The 18508-nt window shown below is 35.9% G+C and overlaps 1 protein-coding gene across 8 annotated transcripts in view; it reads left to right on the top strand.

The window, feature by feature from the left end:
• The window catches only part of QTMAN (queuosine-tRNA mannosyltransferase), a 433783-nt gene that overhangs the window by 184562 nt on the left and 230713 nt on the right, over positions 1-18508 (top strand). For all 8 annotated transcript variants that reach the window (XM_088829198.1, XM_055398709.2, XM_055398710.2 and 5 more), the window contains 2 exons: positions 12642-12809; positions 16510-16683. In XM_088829198.1, coding sequence (XP_088685324.1) covers positions 12642-12809; positions 16510-16683 — 342 coding nt within the window. The remainder of the gene's footprint in view (positions 1-12641; positions 12810-16509; positions 16684-18508) is intronic.

Genomic DNA, 18508 nt, shown 5'->3' with positions numbered 1-18508 from the left:
AAACTCATGTCCACAGAGTCGGTGATGCCATCCAGCCATCTCATTCTCGGTCGTCCCCTTCTCCTCCCACCCCCAACCTTTCCCAGCATCAGAGTCTTTTCCAGTGAGTTAACTCGTCGCATGAGGTGGCCAAAGTATTGCAGTTTCAGCTTTAGCATCAGTCCTTCCAATGAACATCCAGGATTGATCTCCTTTAGAATGGACTGGTTGGATCTCCTTGCAGTATAAGGGACTCTCAAGAGTCTTCTCCAACACCACAGTTCAAAAGCATCAATTCTTCGGCGATGAGCTTTCTTCACAGTCCAGCTCTCACATCCATACATGACCACGGGAAAAACCATAGCCTTGACTAGACGGACCTTGGTTGGCAAAGTAATGTCTCTGCTTTTTAATATACTATCAAGGTTGGTCATAACTTTCCTTCCAAGGAGCAAGCGTCTTTTAATTTCATGGCTGCAATCAGCATCTGCAGTGATTTTGGAGCCCAAAAAATTGAAGTCTGACACTGTTTCCACTGTTTTTCCATCTGCTGGCATTAACTTTTATAATTAATTACTTAGTGATATCCTTATAGTTAAATTGATGGGTAAAATAGCAAAACATTGGGGATACTAAATAAATTATTTGTGGGAAGGTATTTCTTCAAATGGCATAGTAAGCACCAAATTCAGGGAAGCTTTCAAAGAACTGTCTTGGACTTGCCAAAACAAACGTAGGAGAAGTAATCAAAACACAGGAATAATCTCTATAAGAAGTATAGCAACAAAATGTCACAAATTAAATGATAGAACAACTCAGTAGACTATTGGACTCTGGGAAGCAAATTTAAAGGAAATACTCATAAGCATGGAAAAATTTAGATTTATGACCGATTATAAAAAGACTGACTATTTAGGAGGTATTTTTCTTTGTTCCTGTTAATTTTAGCAGTACAGGTGATTTAGTAAAATTATCGGGCTATCATATTTATCCTTGTTTATTAGCTTCTTAGGCACAAAATACCTTTCTCTCCATTATTATTAGGAATAGTTTAGTTGATGCCAGGAAGCAGATATTATTATTGTTGTTGTTGTGATTATTTTAATTATTCTTGGGTCATAATCAAGCCTAAATGATGATAATGTCTAAAAGCAACTCTGTGTTTGCCTATGCTGTGTTTCTTAGGCTTGTGCCTGAACTGAGCTTTTTGCATCTATTTAAGCAATAGGTTCTAGCTTGACTGGTCAGTGTGTCTTTAAATGTGTGTGATCTTTGACAGCACTGGTAGGGTTGGGCTGCAGTGACAAATGAGTTATAACCATTACCTTGGGTGTCTAGTCTTCCAACTTTATACTGTTTAGAAGTGAACTCCAGGGACTCAAGAGTAGCATGGATATTCCAATATAAAATATGTTGCTGTTAAGGAATAGTTTTCTACGATAGATTAATCATGAGGTGAATTATAAATATTTCACATACTAATTATATTAGTTTATGGAGATAAAACACCATATGAAGTGTTCCCAGCACACTCAGCAAGTTAGATGCGCTTTGCATGTTAATTGATTTAACTTCTTCAAGGCTGATGATCATGAATCCCTGAAGATGACAGGAATTATTATCATTATATTGTACATTCCAGATCTTTATACCAGATTGACACCTATCTTTCCCCAGGAGTTCCTTGTCTTTTGGATGGTATCTTCAGTCCTTGATACGTTAGCATGATAAAGCAGAGAACAGTGCCTAGCACATTATTAAGGACCCTAGGAAAAAGTAATGGACTCCATCAAAGTGAATGTGGAAGTGTCAGTCCCTCAATACTGTCTGACTCCTTGCAACTCCATGGACTGTAGCCTGCCAGATTCTTCTGTCCATGGAATTCTCCAGGCAAGAATACTGGAGTGACTAGCCATTCCCTTCTCCAGGGGATTCTTCTCAACCCAGGGATCGAACCCTGGTCTCTGCATTGCAGGCAGGTTCTTTACTGTCTAAGCCATCAGGGAAGTAATGAATGAATGAATGATTTATTGATTCATTTATTTGAAAACATTTACTGAGCACCTGAGATAAGGGAGTGAACAAGGAAGATATATATAAGGCTTGCTGTAAAAGAACTTAAGATGCAGGGTAGTAACTGCCTTGTTGGAGAAACTAAGGATACTGAAGAAAAGAACAGCAGGTCTAATTTATCTCATCAAGGAGTGTATACTCTTAATGGGAGGAAGCAAGATACCATATGAAATAGGGCAGAAACATGTAGCACAATATGTAAAATTATATAACAGTCCAAACTCGCATTTTTAACAGACACATTTGGTGACCAAACCCTTTAGTTTAATTAAATTTCCAATGCAGTTTCTTTCATTGGTCTATACTCCACTTACATTCCACATTTGTAAAATCTGCCTCAATATTTCTCCTCTACTCCAACTGCTGATATGTTTTCTCTTCTTATGTTAAGGAATGGTACTACTACCTGGCTGGTTACATAAGTTAGAAACCCTTGAGTCACCTTTAACCTCTCCCTCTCCCTCCCCATTACCAAGTCAGACATTTCTGTTTCCTTCATTGCTCTTAATATCATCCACTTCTCTCTATCCCCTTGTCCCAACCAACTCCTTGTTATTTCAGCCTGGTGACTCCTTCCTATTATTTAGAGTGGTGCCTAGATTGCATTTCTTCAGGAGATCCTTCGTTGATGGTTATCACCTTTCCACAATTTGTCTAACACTATAATCACTCAGTAAATATGTGATGAATGAAGGGATGAAACAAAACTGTCCAGGTTAGTACAGGTTTGTACCTTATATTCTTCTATTTCTCAAGACATAGACTCTCATAAATTTAGTTAACAGGAAACATTGTCAAGTTCTAATCTCTGATGATTCAAAATCACTGTGGGATAACTATAAAAGCAGGGGCTTTGAGTCCATATTAATTTGATTTGAAACTCATCTCTGCCTCTTAGTAACTGCTATTGTCTTAGCACTTAATCAAACCTTTTGTATTTTAACTACTTAAATGGTAAAATGGGAATAATAGGACACATCTCTTAGGATAATGATTAAACAAGAAGATGCACTTTCAAAAACTTGTGTTAAGGATTTTGTTATCAGAAAGTAATGATGGACAGCCATGCTTTTAAATGAACTGGTTTTATCTGTATTTGGTTATGTGTAGAGCAACCTCCCCAGCAGCAGTGCTGGTGGTACTTCATCTGAGTCCTTATCCTCTTGTTTTACTACCACTTTTCCTTGCCAATGAACATTCTTAACTCAATTAAGGACAGGCAATGGCAACCCACTCCAGTACTCTTGCCTGGAAAATCCCATGGACTAAGGAGCCTGGTAGGCTGCAGTCCATGGGATCGCTACGAGTCGGACACGACTGAGCGACTTCACTTTCAGTTTTCACTTTCACACATTGGAGAAGGAAATGGCAACTCACTCCAGTGTTCTTGCCTGGAGAATCCCAGGGATGGGGGAGCCTGGTGGGCTGCCGTCTGTGGGGTTGCACAGAGTCAGACACGACTGAAGAGACTTAGCAGCAGCAGTATGATAATATATGTACAAGATATCCCTCTATGGTTGGCAGGTAAAATATGAACTTCATGAACTTCTAATGCTATATTCGGTTACCTCTAGGTTCTAAAACCTTTTTAGATGCGTGGATTTATCTCTGGACTTTCTATTTTGTTCCATTGATCTATATTTCTGTCTTTATGCCAGTACCATACTGTCTTGATGACTGTGGCTTTGTAGTAGAGCCTGAAGTCCGGCAGGTTAATTCCCCCAGTTCCATTTTTCTTCCTCAAGATTGCTTTGGCTATTCGAGGTTTTTTGTATTTCCATACAAATTGTGAGATTATTTGTTCTAGTTCTCTGAAAAATATTGTTGGCAGCTTGATAGGGATTGCATTGAATGTATAAATTACTTTGGGTAGTATACTCATTTTTACAATATTTATTCTTCCAATCCATGAACATGGTATATTTCTCCATCTATTAGTGTAAATGCTGGAGAGGATGTGGAGAGAAAGGAACCCTCTTACACTGTTGGTGGGAATGCAAACTAGTACAGCCACTATGGAGAACAGTGTGGAGATTCCTCAAAAAATTGGAAATAGAACTGCCATATGATCCAGCAATCGCACTCCTGGGCATACACACCGAGGAAACCAGAATTGAAAGAGACACGTGTACTCCAATGTTCATTGCAGCACTGTTTATAATAGCCAGGACATGGAAGCAACCTAGATGTCCATCTGCAGACGAATGGATAAGAAAGCTTTGGTACATATACACAATGGAGTATTATTCAGCCATTAAAAAGAATACATTTGAATCAGTTCTAATGAGGTGGATGAAACTGGAGCCTATTATACAGAGTGAAGTAAGCCAGAAAGAAAAACACCAATACAGTATACTAACACATATATATGGAATTTAGAAAGATGCAAATAATAACCCTGTATACGAGACAGCATAAGAGACACAGATGTATAGAACAGTCTTTGGGACTCTATGGGAGAGGGTGAGGGTGGGATGATTTGGGAGAATGGCATTGAAACACGTATGTTGTCATATGTGAAACGAATCACTAGTTCAGGGTCAATGCATGTTATAGGATGCTCGGGGCTGGCATGCGGGGATGACCCAGAGGGAGGATAAAGGGAGGAGGGAGGTGGGAGGGCGGTTCAGGAGGGGGAACTTATGTAAACCCAGGGCAAATTCATACCAATGTATGGCAAAACCAACCAATATAATATTGTAAAATAATTTGCCTCCAATAAAAAATAAGTTAATTACCTAAAAAAAAAAAAAACTTTTTAGTTTTGCCTCTTTATTTCCTTTTATTTTTTTCAAATCCTTAACTTTAGCTAATTGTCCTTCCTCTCTGATTTATTTAACTAACGCTGATCCTTCTGGACCCAAAACCTCTGAACGCAGGCCTTCCCTGTTATGCTCAGTAAACTTGAGACTTCCTGGTTTTCCACTGCCCTTAGTTTTCTGTTCTTCCTCTGAACTGATGGAGCTTAGTGCCTATCCCTTCGTTCATAATCAGCCTTGCACTGCTTTGTGACATTTCTTGGGCAGGACAGAGCTGCCTATCCTGTTACTTACCTTTTTTAAAATTTATTGTTATTTAATGTTTCCTGTACTTGTGGCTTGTTTTGCCAATTATATTGTCAGCTCTCATGATGTACTTCTTAGCTTGTCAAGTCAAAAGACTTGACAGTATTTTGATTTATTGACTTATTGATAGATGGTCTAAAACAGATATATCTATACATGTCTGATTGACTGTTGTTATTTTGTACCTTACAAGAATATACCTGACAGATTCTAGTCCACAAATACATAAAAAGTGTTTTTGACACAGTAAAAATTTCAGTTTATTTTTTATTTTTTTCAATAATAGGCCCATCTTCCCTTCCTGTTAATTCTTTTCTTGTTACAAACATAATTACTGTCTTGAAGAATTAAAATACTTGAGAGTTTGCTGGAGTGATTTAAGAGATATCTGGATTTAAGTGGCACTGCTAGCTAAGAAAGCACTACAGGTATTATGTAATTTGTCTCCTGAAGTGTCTGTAAGGCAGTTCAGAGTGCTGATGACGATAGGGTGGATAGATATTAAGAAACCAATTGGAGATACTACTTAATGGAAGGTCCTGCTTACAGACCTCAATACTCTGCCTTTTGAACATGTATTCTTTGTATTGTGTTCTTCTAGTCTTCATGATAAGCACAGGAAATAAATATTACATAGTAGAAGAAACCAAAACTAACCTCTTAATTGATGCTATATCATGGGACAGCTTTTGGGAAACTATTAGCTTGTAAATTATCTTCCGCAATAACCTAGCAAATTAAATGACTACGTTTCTTTCTCCTTAATTTATTTTGTTATTTTTATTTATTATTAGTATTATTTTTGGCCTTGTTTTGCAGCTTGCAGGATCTTTCTCCAACCAGGAATCAAACTCAGGCCCTAGGAGTGAAAGCACTGAGTCCTAACAATTGGACCTTCAGGGAATTCCCTGTTTCTTTTCCCTTTAATTATGGCTTTCATCTTATAATTTTAATTGTTTCAGCAAATGAGAACATTTGGTTATATGTGTTCTTCAAGGTTTTTGAGAATCCGTAGCATTTCAGCGTGAAGTGGACATGTTCTAATTAAGATCAAGTAGTGTTCTTGCCTAGAGAAGGCAATGGCAAGCCACTCCAGTACTCTTGCTTAGAAAATCCCATGGATGGAGGACCCTGGTAGGCTGCAGTCCGTGGGGTCGCTAAGGGTCGGACACGACTGAGCTACTTCACTTTCACTTTTCACTTTCACACATTGGAGAAGGAAATGGCAACCCACTCCAGTGTTCTTGCCTGGAGAATCCCAGGGACGAGGGAGCCTGGTGGGCTTCCGTCTATGGGGTCACACAGAGTCGGACACGACTGAAGTGACTTAGCAGCAGCAGCAGTGTTCTTGCCTGGAGAATCCCGGGGATGGTGGAGCCTGGTGGGCTGTCGTCTGTGGGGTCGCACAGAGTCGGACACGACTGAAGTGACTTAGCAGCAGCAGCAGCTGACAACTAAACATAGTTAAAATGATGTTTTATGTCAGGGATTAGTGATTAGAACTCAGTTATCTTTCTACACAGGTTTTTTTTTTTTTAATAAATTAAAAAAATATATTTAAGCCAAAGACTTTTGAAATGTTTGGGAATAAATTTCATATATGAATGTATGTATCACTGAGCTCCCGGTTACATTGAAACACTGTCAAAACACTTTGAAAGTGACACAGTGGAGGAAAGGATAAAACACTCTTCTCTCTCACATCTCACATCCAGTTCATCAGCAAACCCCGTCAGCTCCTCAGCACCATCAGTGCTATCATCTTAGTTCAAGCCACCGTCATGTCCCTTACTGCTGTCCCTTCTTCCAAAATGATTCCGTTTGCAGTCTGTTTTCCATACTGCAGCAGAGTAATGTTTTCTGATATTAAAAAATAATAAACAGCTCACAAAATACATAAACAGATTTAATAGAAACATAGATTATATAAGAAAAAATTTAGACTTTATGTATTTAAATAAATCTAAACATATATCTAAAACTCATGTTCCAGTTGATGATATTATGACACATTGTATCTTGAAATCTGTTAAAATATGTGTTTTGGAAATTGTTAACATAGCAAAGCATGTAAAATGCTAAAAGCAAAAAATAAAATTGTAATAATTTATACAAATTACAAAATGAAAGAGTAAAGGTAAATCCATCAAATATGCATTTATTGTTTTGTCATTTCCCTAATTAAAACCCTTTCTTCTCTTCCCATTGCTCTAATGATAAAATTCAAAGTACGTTTCATGTCTCACAGAGGCCCATTGACATCCTCAACATCTTCTCTGGTGACTTGTTGAACAAATGGCTCCAGTTTCCTTGGTCCTTATTCAGTTTCTCAACCTGCCAGTTTTCTTCTTGCCTTAGCTACTTTGTTCTCCCTTTTGGGTCCATCATTTAGTTTAGTGCCTTGCAAATAATAGGTGCTTAATGTAGACTGACTGAAAAAGCACCAGGATGCAAACAGTAGCCATCTCTTCCAGGGTGGTTGTGTATTACTTCATTTATGTTTTTTGAATTTAAAACATTTTCTGTAACGAACATGTATTTTCTAATTATCAGAAGGTAAAAAATTATCATTCTGGGTTTCTAGAATTAGAGACCCTGGTAGGTGAAATTCAGTAAGTCAGCAGGAACTTAGAAATTAAATTATCATAAGTCAATCAAGAGTCTGTACAAAGAAATCAATTCAGTGAGGCATTGCATTCAGGTAGGATGGTGGAGTGTTGGGTTAAAGAAAGTTGGTCCATCTCAGTTGTGCTTTTCAATTACTTTATGCCTAATTTAATTTAAGCTTAAATTTAAAATTTAGTTTCTCAGTTACACTAGCTACATTGCAAGTGCTTTATAGTCATGTTAGCTAGCTGCTGCCATATTGAACAGTATAGATAGGGAAATTTTTCATCATGAATAAAATATTATATCACAGAAGGTATGGTATCTAGAATCCTGGAAGCTGATATCAAGGAACAGAAACTCAAGACAGGCAACAAAAGAATGAAGAATTAGGTAGTGAGGTTGGGCAATGTGAATCTGGAAAAGGAGTTTATTTTGAGTATTCAAAGGAGTTTTGAGCAAAGTGACACACCTGGAAGAAGGCATTTATTTTTCTGTAAAAGTCTTGAGGAAGCCCTGTAAGAAATTGTTTAAGTATAAATAACAGTGCAAATTAGTATCTGTGTTAAATTGTGTTCTGTATCCCTTTATGTGATAAATGGTTTTGGAAAGTGGGGGACTATTGAAAAGATTTTACTGGGCAAGAGTAACTAGTCCATGTAGGATTTTCTCCTTGATTGTATATGGCAGTGTTTAGAATACTGAATGCCTGTTCTCTGTTTCTCATTTCACTGCCCCTTCATACTTCATACTTTTAAGGTATAAAAGTATGCATCTTGATAACAGTAGTCACACAGCTACACTGCTTAGATATATTTTAACATCTTTTTTGATTCATCAAGAAAATAGGATGAAAGGCAAACAACAAGTATATTCAAACTGAACCAAAGAAGAATAAAATCTTGAATTTAATTATGTTGAATAATTCCTTAAGCAAACGTGACTCAGATTGTAGGTATAATGTATATTGGAAATACTTGAAGCATGTATATGGATACAATTCCAAATACTAGAACGTTCTTATAACACAGAACCGTTTTGGTTAGACGATTTTAATAGCAGCTTACTTATACTTTTGGTGAGATGGTGAGCTAATGATGTAGCCGTTAATTTGAATTTAGCAGACATTTTAAATATAGGTTTCTCTTACAGAGACAAAAGTTGCAATTTAAAGCTCTTTGGTGGTCTAAAAACAGCTTAATTCTGTAGTAGCATGGTAATAAGTACTAATCCAGCTTATACAGTGATTGTAGTATGTCATGTTTGTGAAAGATTGCCCAACTGCTTTCTCTGGGTTTTATGTTAATTTAAAAATATTAAACATAAAACCTTATAACATCTTCATGCTGAGATAAACTGTTCAATTTAACTTGTGCTCAAGCAGCAGCTGTCAGGAATTATCTTGTTCCTAGTGGTTTTTGCTATCACCTTGTGCCCTTTTCTGCCAGAGACACAATGTGGGATGATAAAGCTCACCTTGTTAGGATTTATTGCTTAAATAATACCTGAGGCAAGATGAACACTGGGAACCTAGGGTTTAACTGCTGATTGAGTGATGTCATTCCTTGTGTTATTGTACCTTTTTTTTTTTAATTGATAAAAGAGGGCAAAGTAAAAATTGCCTATGAATCTTACCTGCATTTTGTGTGTGTGTGTGTGTGAGCATCTTCCTCACTTCTTTTTATGTATTACTGAGCTGAATATTTGAGGAGATTGCTTATTGTCCAATTTAACTATCATTTTACAAGGAAAAAGCAAAGAGAAATGTTTTACTTATGTTGGAGATAATTTCCACAATTTAGAAGTAGTGAGGCCTATTTCAAAATTAGTTATAAAAATAAAATGAGTTTCTTATTAATGACTGAACAAACTGAAGGAAGTGTTGGTGTGGGCAGTTCCAAATGGGTAATATTGTGAAAACCAGTGCCATTTTATTTCTGAATGTATTGCATCCTTTCATTTGAGAACTTCTATTTGGAAGGTTCAATTTTAAATTTGGATTCCTTGATTATGAATCAGCTGGTAGGTAGGGTAAAGAGAGGTGGTGTGTGGTTGGAGGAGAGTAAAGGCCTTGCTTTAGTTAAACATTTGCTACAGATGTTCCACCCTGAGGATAATTCCCATGGAACAAATGAACAATTGGATTATAAGTTGGAATATATATATGAGGGATTCATTATTTATGGAATGTAACACATTTTCCCCTTCTACTTACTGCCATCTAATGCATATCCTCCCAAGTTTGTAGTTTTATAAATGTATAACTTAAAAATTGGTAAAGGTAGATCAATGAGTTACAATATACCATTTATTTAATCAATTATAAACATTTCTATGAATATTTGAATATTTGTTATTAGTGACCTTTTGACCAAACCATTTAAGAATTAGTTGCAGACATTATGATGCTTTACATGTAAATAATTCAACATGTCTCCTAAGAAGGAGGATATTCTCCTATATAACAGCAGTAAAATTACTACACTTCAATTTAAGATTGATAAAACTTTACAATTTTGTATTCAACCCAATACTCAGAGTTTCCCTATTGTCCTTATATCTTTTATAGTTGTTTTTTTCCCCACTCAGTATCCCATCAAGGATCACACGCTGCATTTTGTTTGGGGATCTCTTTATTCCCCTTTACTCTAGATTTTCTTTTTCCTTTTATGACCTTGACATTCTTGAAGATCCAGCCCCATTTATTTTGTGACTGGCTGGCTGTTTCCTCATGACCAAATTCAGATTAAACATTTGTGCAGGAATTGGCGATCTCTGTCTTTCTGTCATATATTGGGAAATACATGATATCCGTTTGATCCACCATTGTTCATATTAAGTTTGATCTGTCTACCAAATTTCTCCATTAATTAATGGAAGTTGCTTCTCCATGTAATTAATAGATGGAAGCTGTAGTTAATTTTTCTTCCTTATGTGTGAATGCATCATGTTTACTTTGGTCTCAATGATTGAGTCATTGCTTGCAATAGTGTGTATGTTGAGGGTGGGAGCAGGAAAAGAGAGAGGGGGAATTATTACTCAATAACTTGCTCTACCAATCACCACCTATTTTTTTTTTTAAGGAAAATATTGATTGAGATTAAATTTTATTTTTCTCTCTGCTAAAGATCAGATTTGTAGATAAGCAAATATCTTTGTATTTCAGAATTTTCAGTCTCTATTTTTATTTTTTGACCCCACCGTGTACATGCAGAATCTTAGTTCCCTGGCTGGGAATCGAACTCATTCCCCTTGCATTGGGTGCAGAGTCTTAACCACTGGATCATCAGGGAAGTCCCCAGTCCCCGTTTTAGAAAAGTTTATACTTGATGGTGGTGGGAATATTTTTGGACAAAATAGAGGATATTTTTGGGATATAAATTTTCTATTTGCTTTAGTTGAGTACAAATAGAGAATTGAAAATGCATCTTCTTGATAAGAATTTTTACTTTAAAGGAATAAATCATGTGAGTTTAGAAATGTCTCTACTTTTGGGTCTTCTGTTCCTCTTTTAGTCCATGAAGAAGACACTTGAATTCACATTTATGACATATGCTCTTGTTATGTAATTATTATTCTTATGTGAAAGGCTAGTGTGGCAGATCATATAAACACCTGAAGTTAGCCATTTGGCTTGTCAGCAAGGGAGAATTTATAGTAGTTGTAATCATGGTAATAACAAGTATGCTATTTTGTATTTATTAAGTACAATAAAAAGCATCTGCAATGTAAGTGGTGCACAACAAATTCATATCCATAGTGTAATGAGCAGTACTTTGGGCTTAAAAGACCAGGAGTCTCTGCTTTGCTACTTTCTACCAGTGCGATTTCTAAGAAAAACTCTTAACCTTCTTGAATCTCTTTTTTAGAATGGGAATTAAAGCAGTAAGGGTTAAATGATTCTATATTATGTTATAAAGGTGGCATTTCTTCAAAATTGTGCCATCTAAATGTCCCCAGCTGCTCAGGGACTGTAATTTGTTCCTCTCCTGTGTCCACATGTGTTAGCCACCTTGTTAGTGAAATATTTCCAGGTTGTCCCAGACAGTTGTCTGTTTGTTCTAATATTTTGTTCCTGTCACTATTATAGACAGCATTCATTCTGCGGGCTGTCTTGGTTACCTTTTCTCTTCTTCCTGGCTTGACCCTGGTACATAGTAGGCATTTATAATAAATGTTTGTGGAATTAATGAGTAAATAGACACTATTTAGTTCATAAACATGGATATGTAGACATTCAGTTTCCTTTTTTCCCCCCAAAGACAAGGAACCAGCCTTTCTTCATTTTTTAAATTTAGGTTTTATATAAGGGATATTACAGACTGTACGTCTGGTGCCATTAGCAGTCCAGTAATTGAGAAGAAAATATAAAACCAACCCCACAAATACTGCAGAATATTTAAAAGGGGGGCAGTGAGAAACATGCCAAGAGAAAAAGCCCTCCCTCACTAGATAAGTCTGTTGCATAAATCAAAAGGGTTTATGTCATAACACGAACATGTGCCATTCCTGCTCATATATTGAATTTCAGTAGTTGGTTGCATAAAGAAGTAAAGTGTAATGAAACTGGCAAGCAAAGTATTCCCCAGTCAGCCTTATCTTTGTTCCATTTGTCCTTCAGATAGAGCTTTTCTTGCCTTTTTCAATAAAATCCATCCAGCTTTTTTTTTTTTTTTTTTGCATCTCTCAGTAACTGAGCCGAGAAGACCAATGAGATTCAGGGCTTTTATAGTTCTTAGCAGCTGCTTTTTAAGAGATCAAAACTTAGAATGCTACTACATGGTATTAGGCTTAACTCTTGATGTGTCCCTATGGGGGATATGTTTTCCTTGGGGTAGAATGAGTAGAGAGAAGAGAAGGTGAAGAATGCCCCTTCGAGTATGCTCGGATGGTAACCCCAATTTCCTTCTTTCCTAGGATCCTCTTCTCAAGCTCAGTGCTTAACCTGACTGAACTGGCTGCCCTTCGACCTGACCTTGGGAAATTGAGAAAGATTCTGTACTTTCATGAGAACCAATTGGTATATCCTGTCAAGAAATGTCAGGAGAGGGATTTCCAATATGGATACAACCAAATTCTCTCCTGGTAGGTATAGATTGTATTACTGTATTTAGTCCTTTGCCATCTTTTTCCTTATAGTTAACTTTTAAATCTAGAGACCTATGGTACACATATTTTAAAAATACCTTGTATTAGGAGCAAATGTTTAAATATACCTTCCATGGTAGAATTACTTGTGCCTCTGCAATATATATATACATGTAAGAGAACAACTAATGTTTTTTATAAAATACATATGTGCAGCAACCTGATTATGTGTTGAACTAGTTATTTAACTGTATTTTCTGCAACACTCAAAATAGAAGCAAAGGGCTGTCAGGGACCTCCTGCAGTCCCTTATTCCATCATCTGTTGTGTGAGACGTACATTTAGAAAAGGCAGTTATTCAACTTTTATTTACCAGCTACTTTCAGTGTATCCAGCCAAAATCAAAATAGATATGTACAGAGGAGTAAACAAGAATTAAAGCGTAACAGGACAAGAGGTTTTTGTCCTTTTATTGTTTGTAAGATAAAACTATGGAAAATGAATCTTTAGGTGATGTTTGGTTTTTTTCTCTTCCCCTCATTGAGTCTTCTGAAATTGTCTAGTTAAAATACCATGACATTTCAAAGGTGATGGTCCTTTGCTTTTGTTACTTCAACAAAGTATATCTCTTGAAACTTAGTTAATTAAAGAAGTTAATAATGACTCTGAAACAACTTTGCTATTGGATCCCATCGACTTAACTGCAACACACAAATGGAGTCAGTTTGGCAGTGATTGGGTACAGTTTCCTCACCATTTTTAATAGTTATTAGCCTTTGGGGTTGAGAATGTGCTTAAACAGACACCCAGCTCTTTTGCTAGTATATTCCATAGTTTTGTTGACATAGAAAAACAGCTAGCTGGTAATACTTCTGTGTTTTGAGCATTTTGTAAATGTTTTCCTGCAATCATTTTTACAAGCTGCTTCAATTGTGAAGTAGCAGTGCTATCAAAATAGAGTGGAGCTGCTTCCCGTCAAATGTCTCGTAAAAAAAAGCAACCGTTTTGAAATTTCATAATAAAATTAAAATACTTTATTTTATATTGAAACAGAGAGGGAAAATATGTTTTAAAAACAAAAATGAAATCATTTTATACTTTATCAATATGGAAAACATTTGTAATATTCTTTTGGTTTCTTGAATTAGCATCATTCTTTTCCTCAGATAGTGTATGTTTATTACCCCTGAGAAATAACTGGGGAAAAAAATTAAGTCTGTTTTTCCCTTTATGGATGGCTTTAAAGTTAATGGAAGTTACACCCACTCATATCAGAGAGGAAATGCATGAAAAAGAATATTTCTGTAAACTATCTTGGTTCTTTAATTTGGCAAAGACTGGGTTTTTAAGAATATATGTAGTTGAGTTGCATGCCCTTTGAGGGCAAATAGCAAAAAAAAAAAACTCACTACCTCTCATCTCTCTGTTTTAGAAAAGATTGTTTTTGCTCAAAGGGAGTGAGACCATAAAATCTTATACATGATTTTTGAGCATTGCTCTTCTCAAGAGGGTAAACTGGTAGATGAACTTGGAGAGAAAGAAATGGACTTGATCGCCCCTGGGACTCTTAATGAGAAAGCAATGGTTTGCAGTCGTCCAGAGGAAAAATAAGAGTGTCAGAAAGCAGTCCAGTTCAGATTCTCTTTGAAAAGTATGACTCCAGCTTCCTGAAATGTTTCTTTAGTTTTTTTGCTGACTTCTGCTTTTGTTGGCACTGTCAAATTTCTTTCTTGACTGTGTGGCAGTTAAGGACTTCAGAGATGACGGACATAAGCACTCACCTTAAATAGAGGTTTCACTAACCCTCTGACTGATGAACACTTGTTGTAACTATATATTATGACCTGTGGGTCGCTATTACAATATGTGACATATAGTGAAAACAGACTAGCTGTGAAACATCCTTCAACTTTTGGTATATTATTATATTGGCTTCCTTATTGTCCAGTGTAGTGTCAGCACTTCTGTGACATTCTCTTGTATTATCCATGTTGTAATCACTGCTAACCCCAAATTTGCACTAGGTTGCAACTAAAAAAACAAAAAATGCTTGTATGGGAAAACAATTTTGCTAGGATGGGAGTGGATGGGGTGGCAGGTCAACATTCCTTTTGTTGGTTTTTCATTCCACTATGTACTGATAGTAGGAGCTTTGTCTGAGTAAATGCAAATTAAACTAAGTTTAGGATTTGTTATGTTATTCCTGCTCTGTAAACTCTATTTATTCGTTTGTGTTTTGCAGTCTTGTGAACTTACGTGTCTTCTTTTCATTTTTCTTGATGTTCTTTTTAGAGTGAAATGAAACATCTCTTTTTAGAGATGTTCTTTTCTCTTTGATCTTGTACACCTTCTTATCAAAGCATTTATGTGCGTCATGTTGAGATCCAGGGACACTGGGATATGGAATCATTGCTTAAAGCAATGAGGGCTATTTTAAAAAACAAAACAATGATTTATTAAAATAGTTTTTTGAGTCATAAAGGAAACATACTACATATTCCTGTTTTATCCAGTTCACCCATGGTTATCATTTGTGTTCATTAGTTTCAAAAAAAATGTTATACACAAATTTGGAAACTACTGACATATTTATGATTCATAAACTTTGTTTTTACATTTCCTTCTAACTATATATTTTAGATTATTTGTAATTTTAAAAAAGTGCTTAAGAGAGGATCACAGCATTTACATCAAAAGCAACAGCCAGTATTATATTTCTTTTGTTTAATTTTGAAGCTTCATGGTGGTATGATCCTTTATAATATATTATGTAATCAGTAGGACCTAGTGGTATGGATTTCTGGGTCCATTTTCACCAGTTTCTTCTATTGCTCTGACTCCCCCGAGTCTAATATAATAATAGAATAAGTTACTTGTAGAGTTCTCATATAATCCTTTCTGTGTATGTAGTCTCAGAACTTTCAAAAACCTAACAGTTTCTTGAAACAAAGGTTAAAATGAGAAATAGACTAACCACATGTTATGAAGGTGTGTTCTAGTGTGAAATAACTTTATCTGGATTAGTCTCCTTAAAGGCAGTGCAAAGTATGCTAAATTTTTTGTTCTCCATACTGTGGTGTAAATCAAAGTACATCACTGACATAAAAACTCAGCATGGGTAACTGGGCCACAGAGAGAAAGGTCCTCATGTTCTTGGTGATACTACAGAAAACTCCTGGCATTGCAGAAAAATATACTTAGGTTTGAAGCCTCATAAGTGAGAGTGTTAGTGGCTCAGTCATGTCCGATTCTTTGCAACCCCATGGTATATAGCCTGCAAGGCTCCTCCTTCCAAGGAATTCTCAAGGCAAGAATACTGGAGTGGTAGCCATTCTCTTCTCCAGGGATCTTCCTGGATCAAACCCAGGTCTTCTACATTGCAGACAGATTCTTTTCTGTCTAAGGAACCAGGGGAGCCCTGAAGCCTCATAGAATCCCATTAAATCACTGAATTCCTCCCCTGCCTTTCCTCTCTGATGCCAGCCATCTAACTTCCCTTGATATAAAGCTAATGAAAGTAACTTATCTGTTAGGATCATTTTGATAAAAACTGGTAAGTGAAGAGTTCTTTGCAAACCCAAGGTGCAGTAAAAACTGTGATTAATAAAGAAGTCTTTAAGCTTCTTTATAAAAGAAGTTATAAAAAGAACTGAGCGAATGTGGGCTCACCATATGCATTTATCCTTTCCCTTTGCAGCCTGGTGGCTGATGTGGTGGTATTCAACTCAGTTTTTAATATGGAGTCATTTCTCACTTCTGTTGGAAAATTCATGAAGTTGATTCCTGATCACAGACCCAAGGATCTGGAAAGCATCATCAGACCCAAGTGCCAAGTCATTTACTTTCCCATCAGGTTTCCTGACGTGAGCAGGTCAGTGTGACTCTATTTTCAATATTCTGTCATAAATTATTCCCCAAATGTATAAAAATAGGTGCTATTCTGCCAGTGTTAGCTTTTTCACGTAAGTTTGGTTAGAGAATTGAGTACTATTTCACTTTGCTGTGATTTATAAATCATGTGTTCAACCTATCACTGAATGGTTAATTCCAATATTAAGTTCTTCCTTTCTTTTCTCTTATATTTGTTTGCCAAAGAGAGGTGCTTTGGCTTTTAACACTGCCTGTTGTTTCTTCATTTGTTGTTTTGATACAGAAGTCATCGTCAAACATATGTCTCAACCTTTTATTCAGCTTATTCCCAGTGGTTTATATGTATAATAGTAACTCCTAAGTAAGTCAGTGTTAAATTTTACTGCTTAGATTACTTTCATTTCCCATGCTGTTTTTTTCTATTTTTTCTTCTCCCATTTTTTATTATTTACATTATTTTAGTAAAGAATTTGGTGTTTTATATTGGGTTGAAATGCATTTAATTGCTATTTCTTTTTCTCAGTCACTAAGGATATTTTTATTACCCTTATCACTGGGCCCACCCTGAATTAGCCATGGATGATGTGGCTCAGAGGGAACATTCTAGAATTCCTTTTCACTTTTGATTAAACCTAGCAAAATTGTTTTTACTGCCACCAGTAATATATCTCCCTTGTGAATAGAAACTTTACTTCAGTTGGACTCATACTAGCTGGGGATGCTGCTGTTTTGTAACTGACTGTTCCCTTAAAAAAGAGCTCAGGGACAGCTGTTTCTTCCCCATCCTTGAAGTGAAGGCAGGAAACAATTTATTGTCCACGCATGCTGTGTAGGAGGTCGGCATTAGTGTCTATGTTCTGGACTCAGTTCACCCAGATTTTGCTGTGGGGACACCCACTCTTCCACACCTCTTGTACTGATTTATTTGAAACTTACTAGTTAATATTGCACTGAAGAAAATTCTGCCTAATACCAAATCAAGCTGTGAGTCATAAAGTTTGTTAGACCACCTCACCTAATCCTTATTTTCTGGAGTTTAGAAAACAGAAGGCCAGAGAAGCAGACCGGCTTGTACGCACACTGTTGATTATTGTCAGACTGGATTGAAATTTAGATTCTATGACTTTTGATTCAATTTTCTGTTTAGTTTCTAATCTTCCTATTAGTACAGGTCATTTGTCAAAAATATTTAATGATATATTTACATTTTTGAAAACTGTAAAGTTAAGTGAAACTAAGATCACAGTTCATTTTCATATATATGTACATGTATGTACATATGGTATGTATTTGTAATCCATAATTTTCATGTGTGATGAAAGAATGTCAGCTTCTAAAAAATACGATGGTTATGCTTTAGCTCTGTAATTAGCTAGAATATAGCTTATACTTTAGGTCATATTTTATAACTTTATTTTTGACATTCTTTTAAGTTTTTCATATAATAATATATCATTAAAATGTGCATCTTTAAGTGAAAAGGTAGTTATAATGCATCTTAATTTTTATTTCTATAGAATTTCAAATAAATGTTTTTAAAATTCATTTGCATCTGATATAGTCCTACAATATTCTATGTTTAATACACCTGTGGCAGTTGAATAGTTTATTAATTTGGACTGTATTACCATAAATAAATCTAGCTAAATGGAAGAAGGTTAAGAAATATTGTGGCCAAGATAACATTCATAAGCAAGGTCTTAGCCCAGAGTGTTATTTGAATTATTTTCAAATGGTAATTTGCTTTATCCAACCCAAACTCATATAGTGTAAGTAAGTGATTATTTGCATGAATGACAATCATTCTAATGCCTGCAGTCTTAAAA

Source organism: Moschus berezovskii, chromosome 2 (genome assembly GCF_049115385.1).
Source record: "Moschus berezovskii isolate FMDL1 chromosome 2, NW_MosBer_1.0, whole genome shotgun sequence".
Classification (NCBI taxonomy): domain Eukaryota; kingdom Metazoa; phylum Chordata; class Mammalia; order Artiodactyla; family Moschidae; genus Moschus; species Moschus berezovskii.
This window is presented reverse-complemented; position numbering and strand designations above follow the sequence as displayed.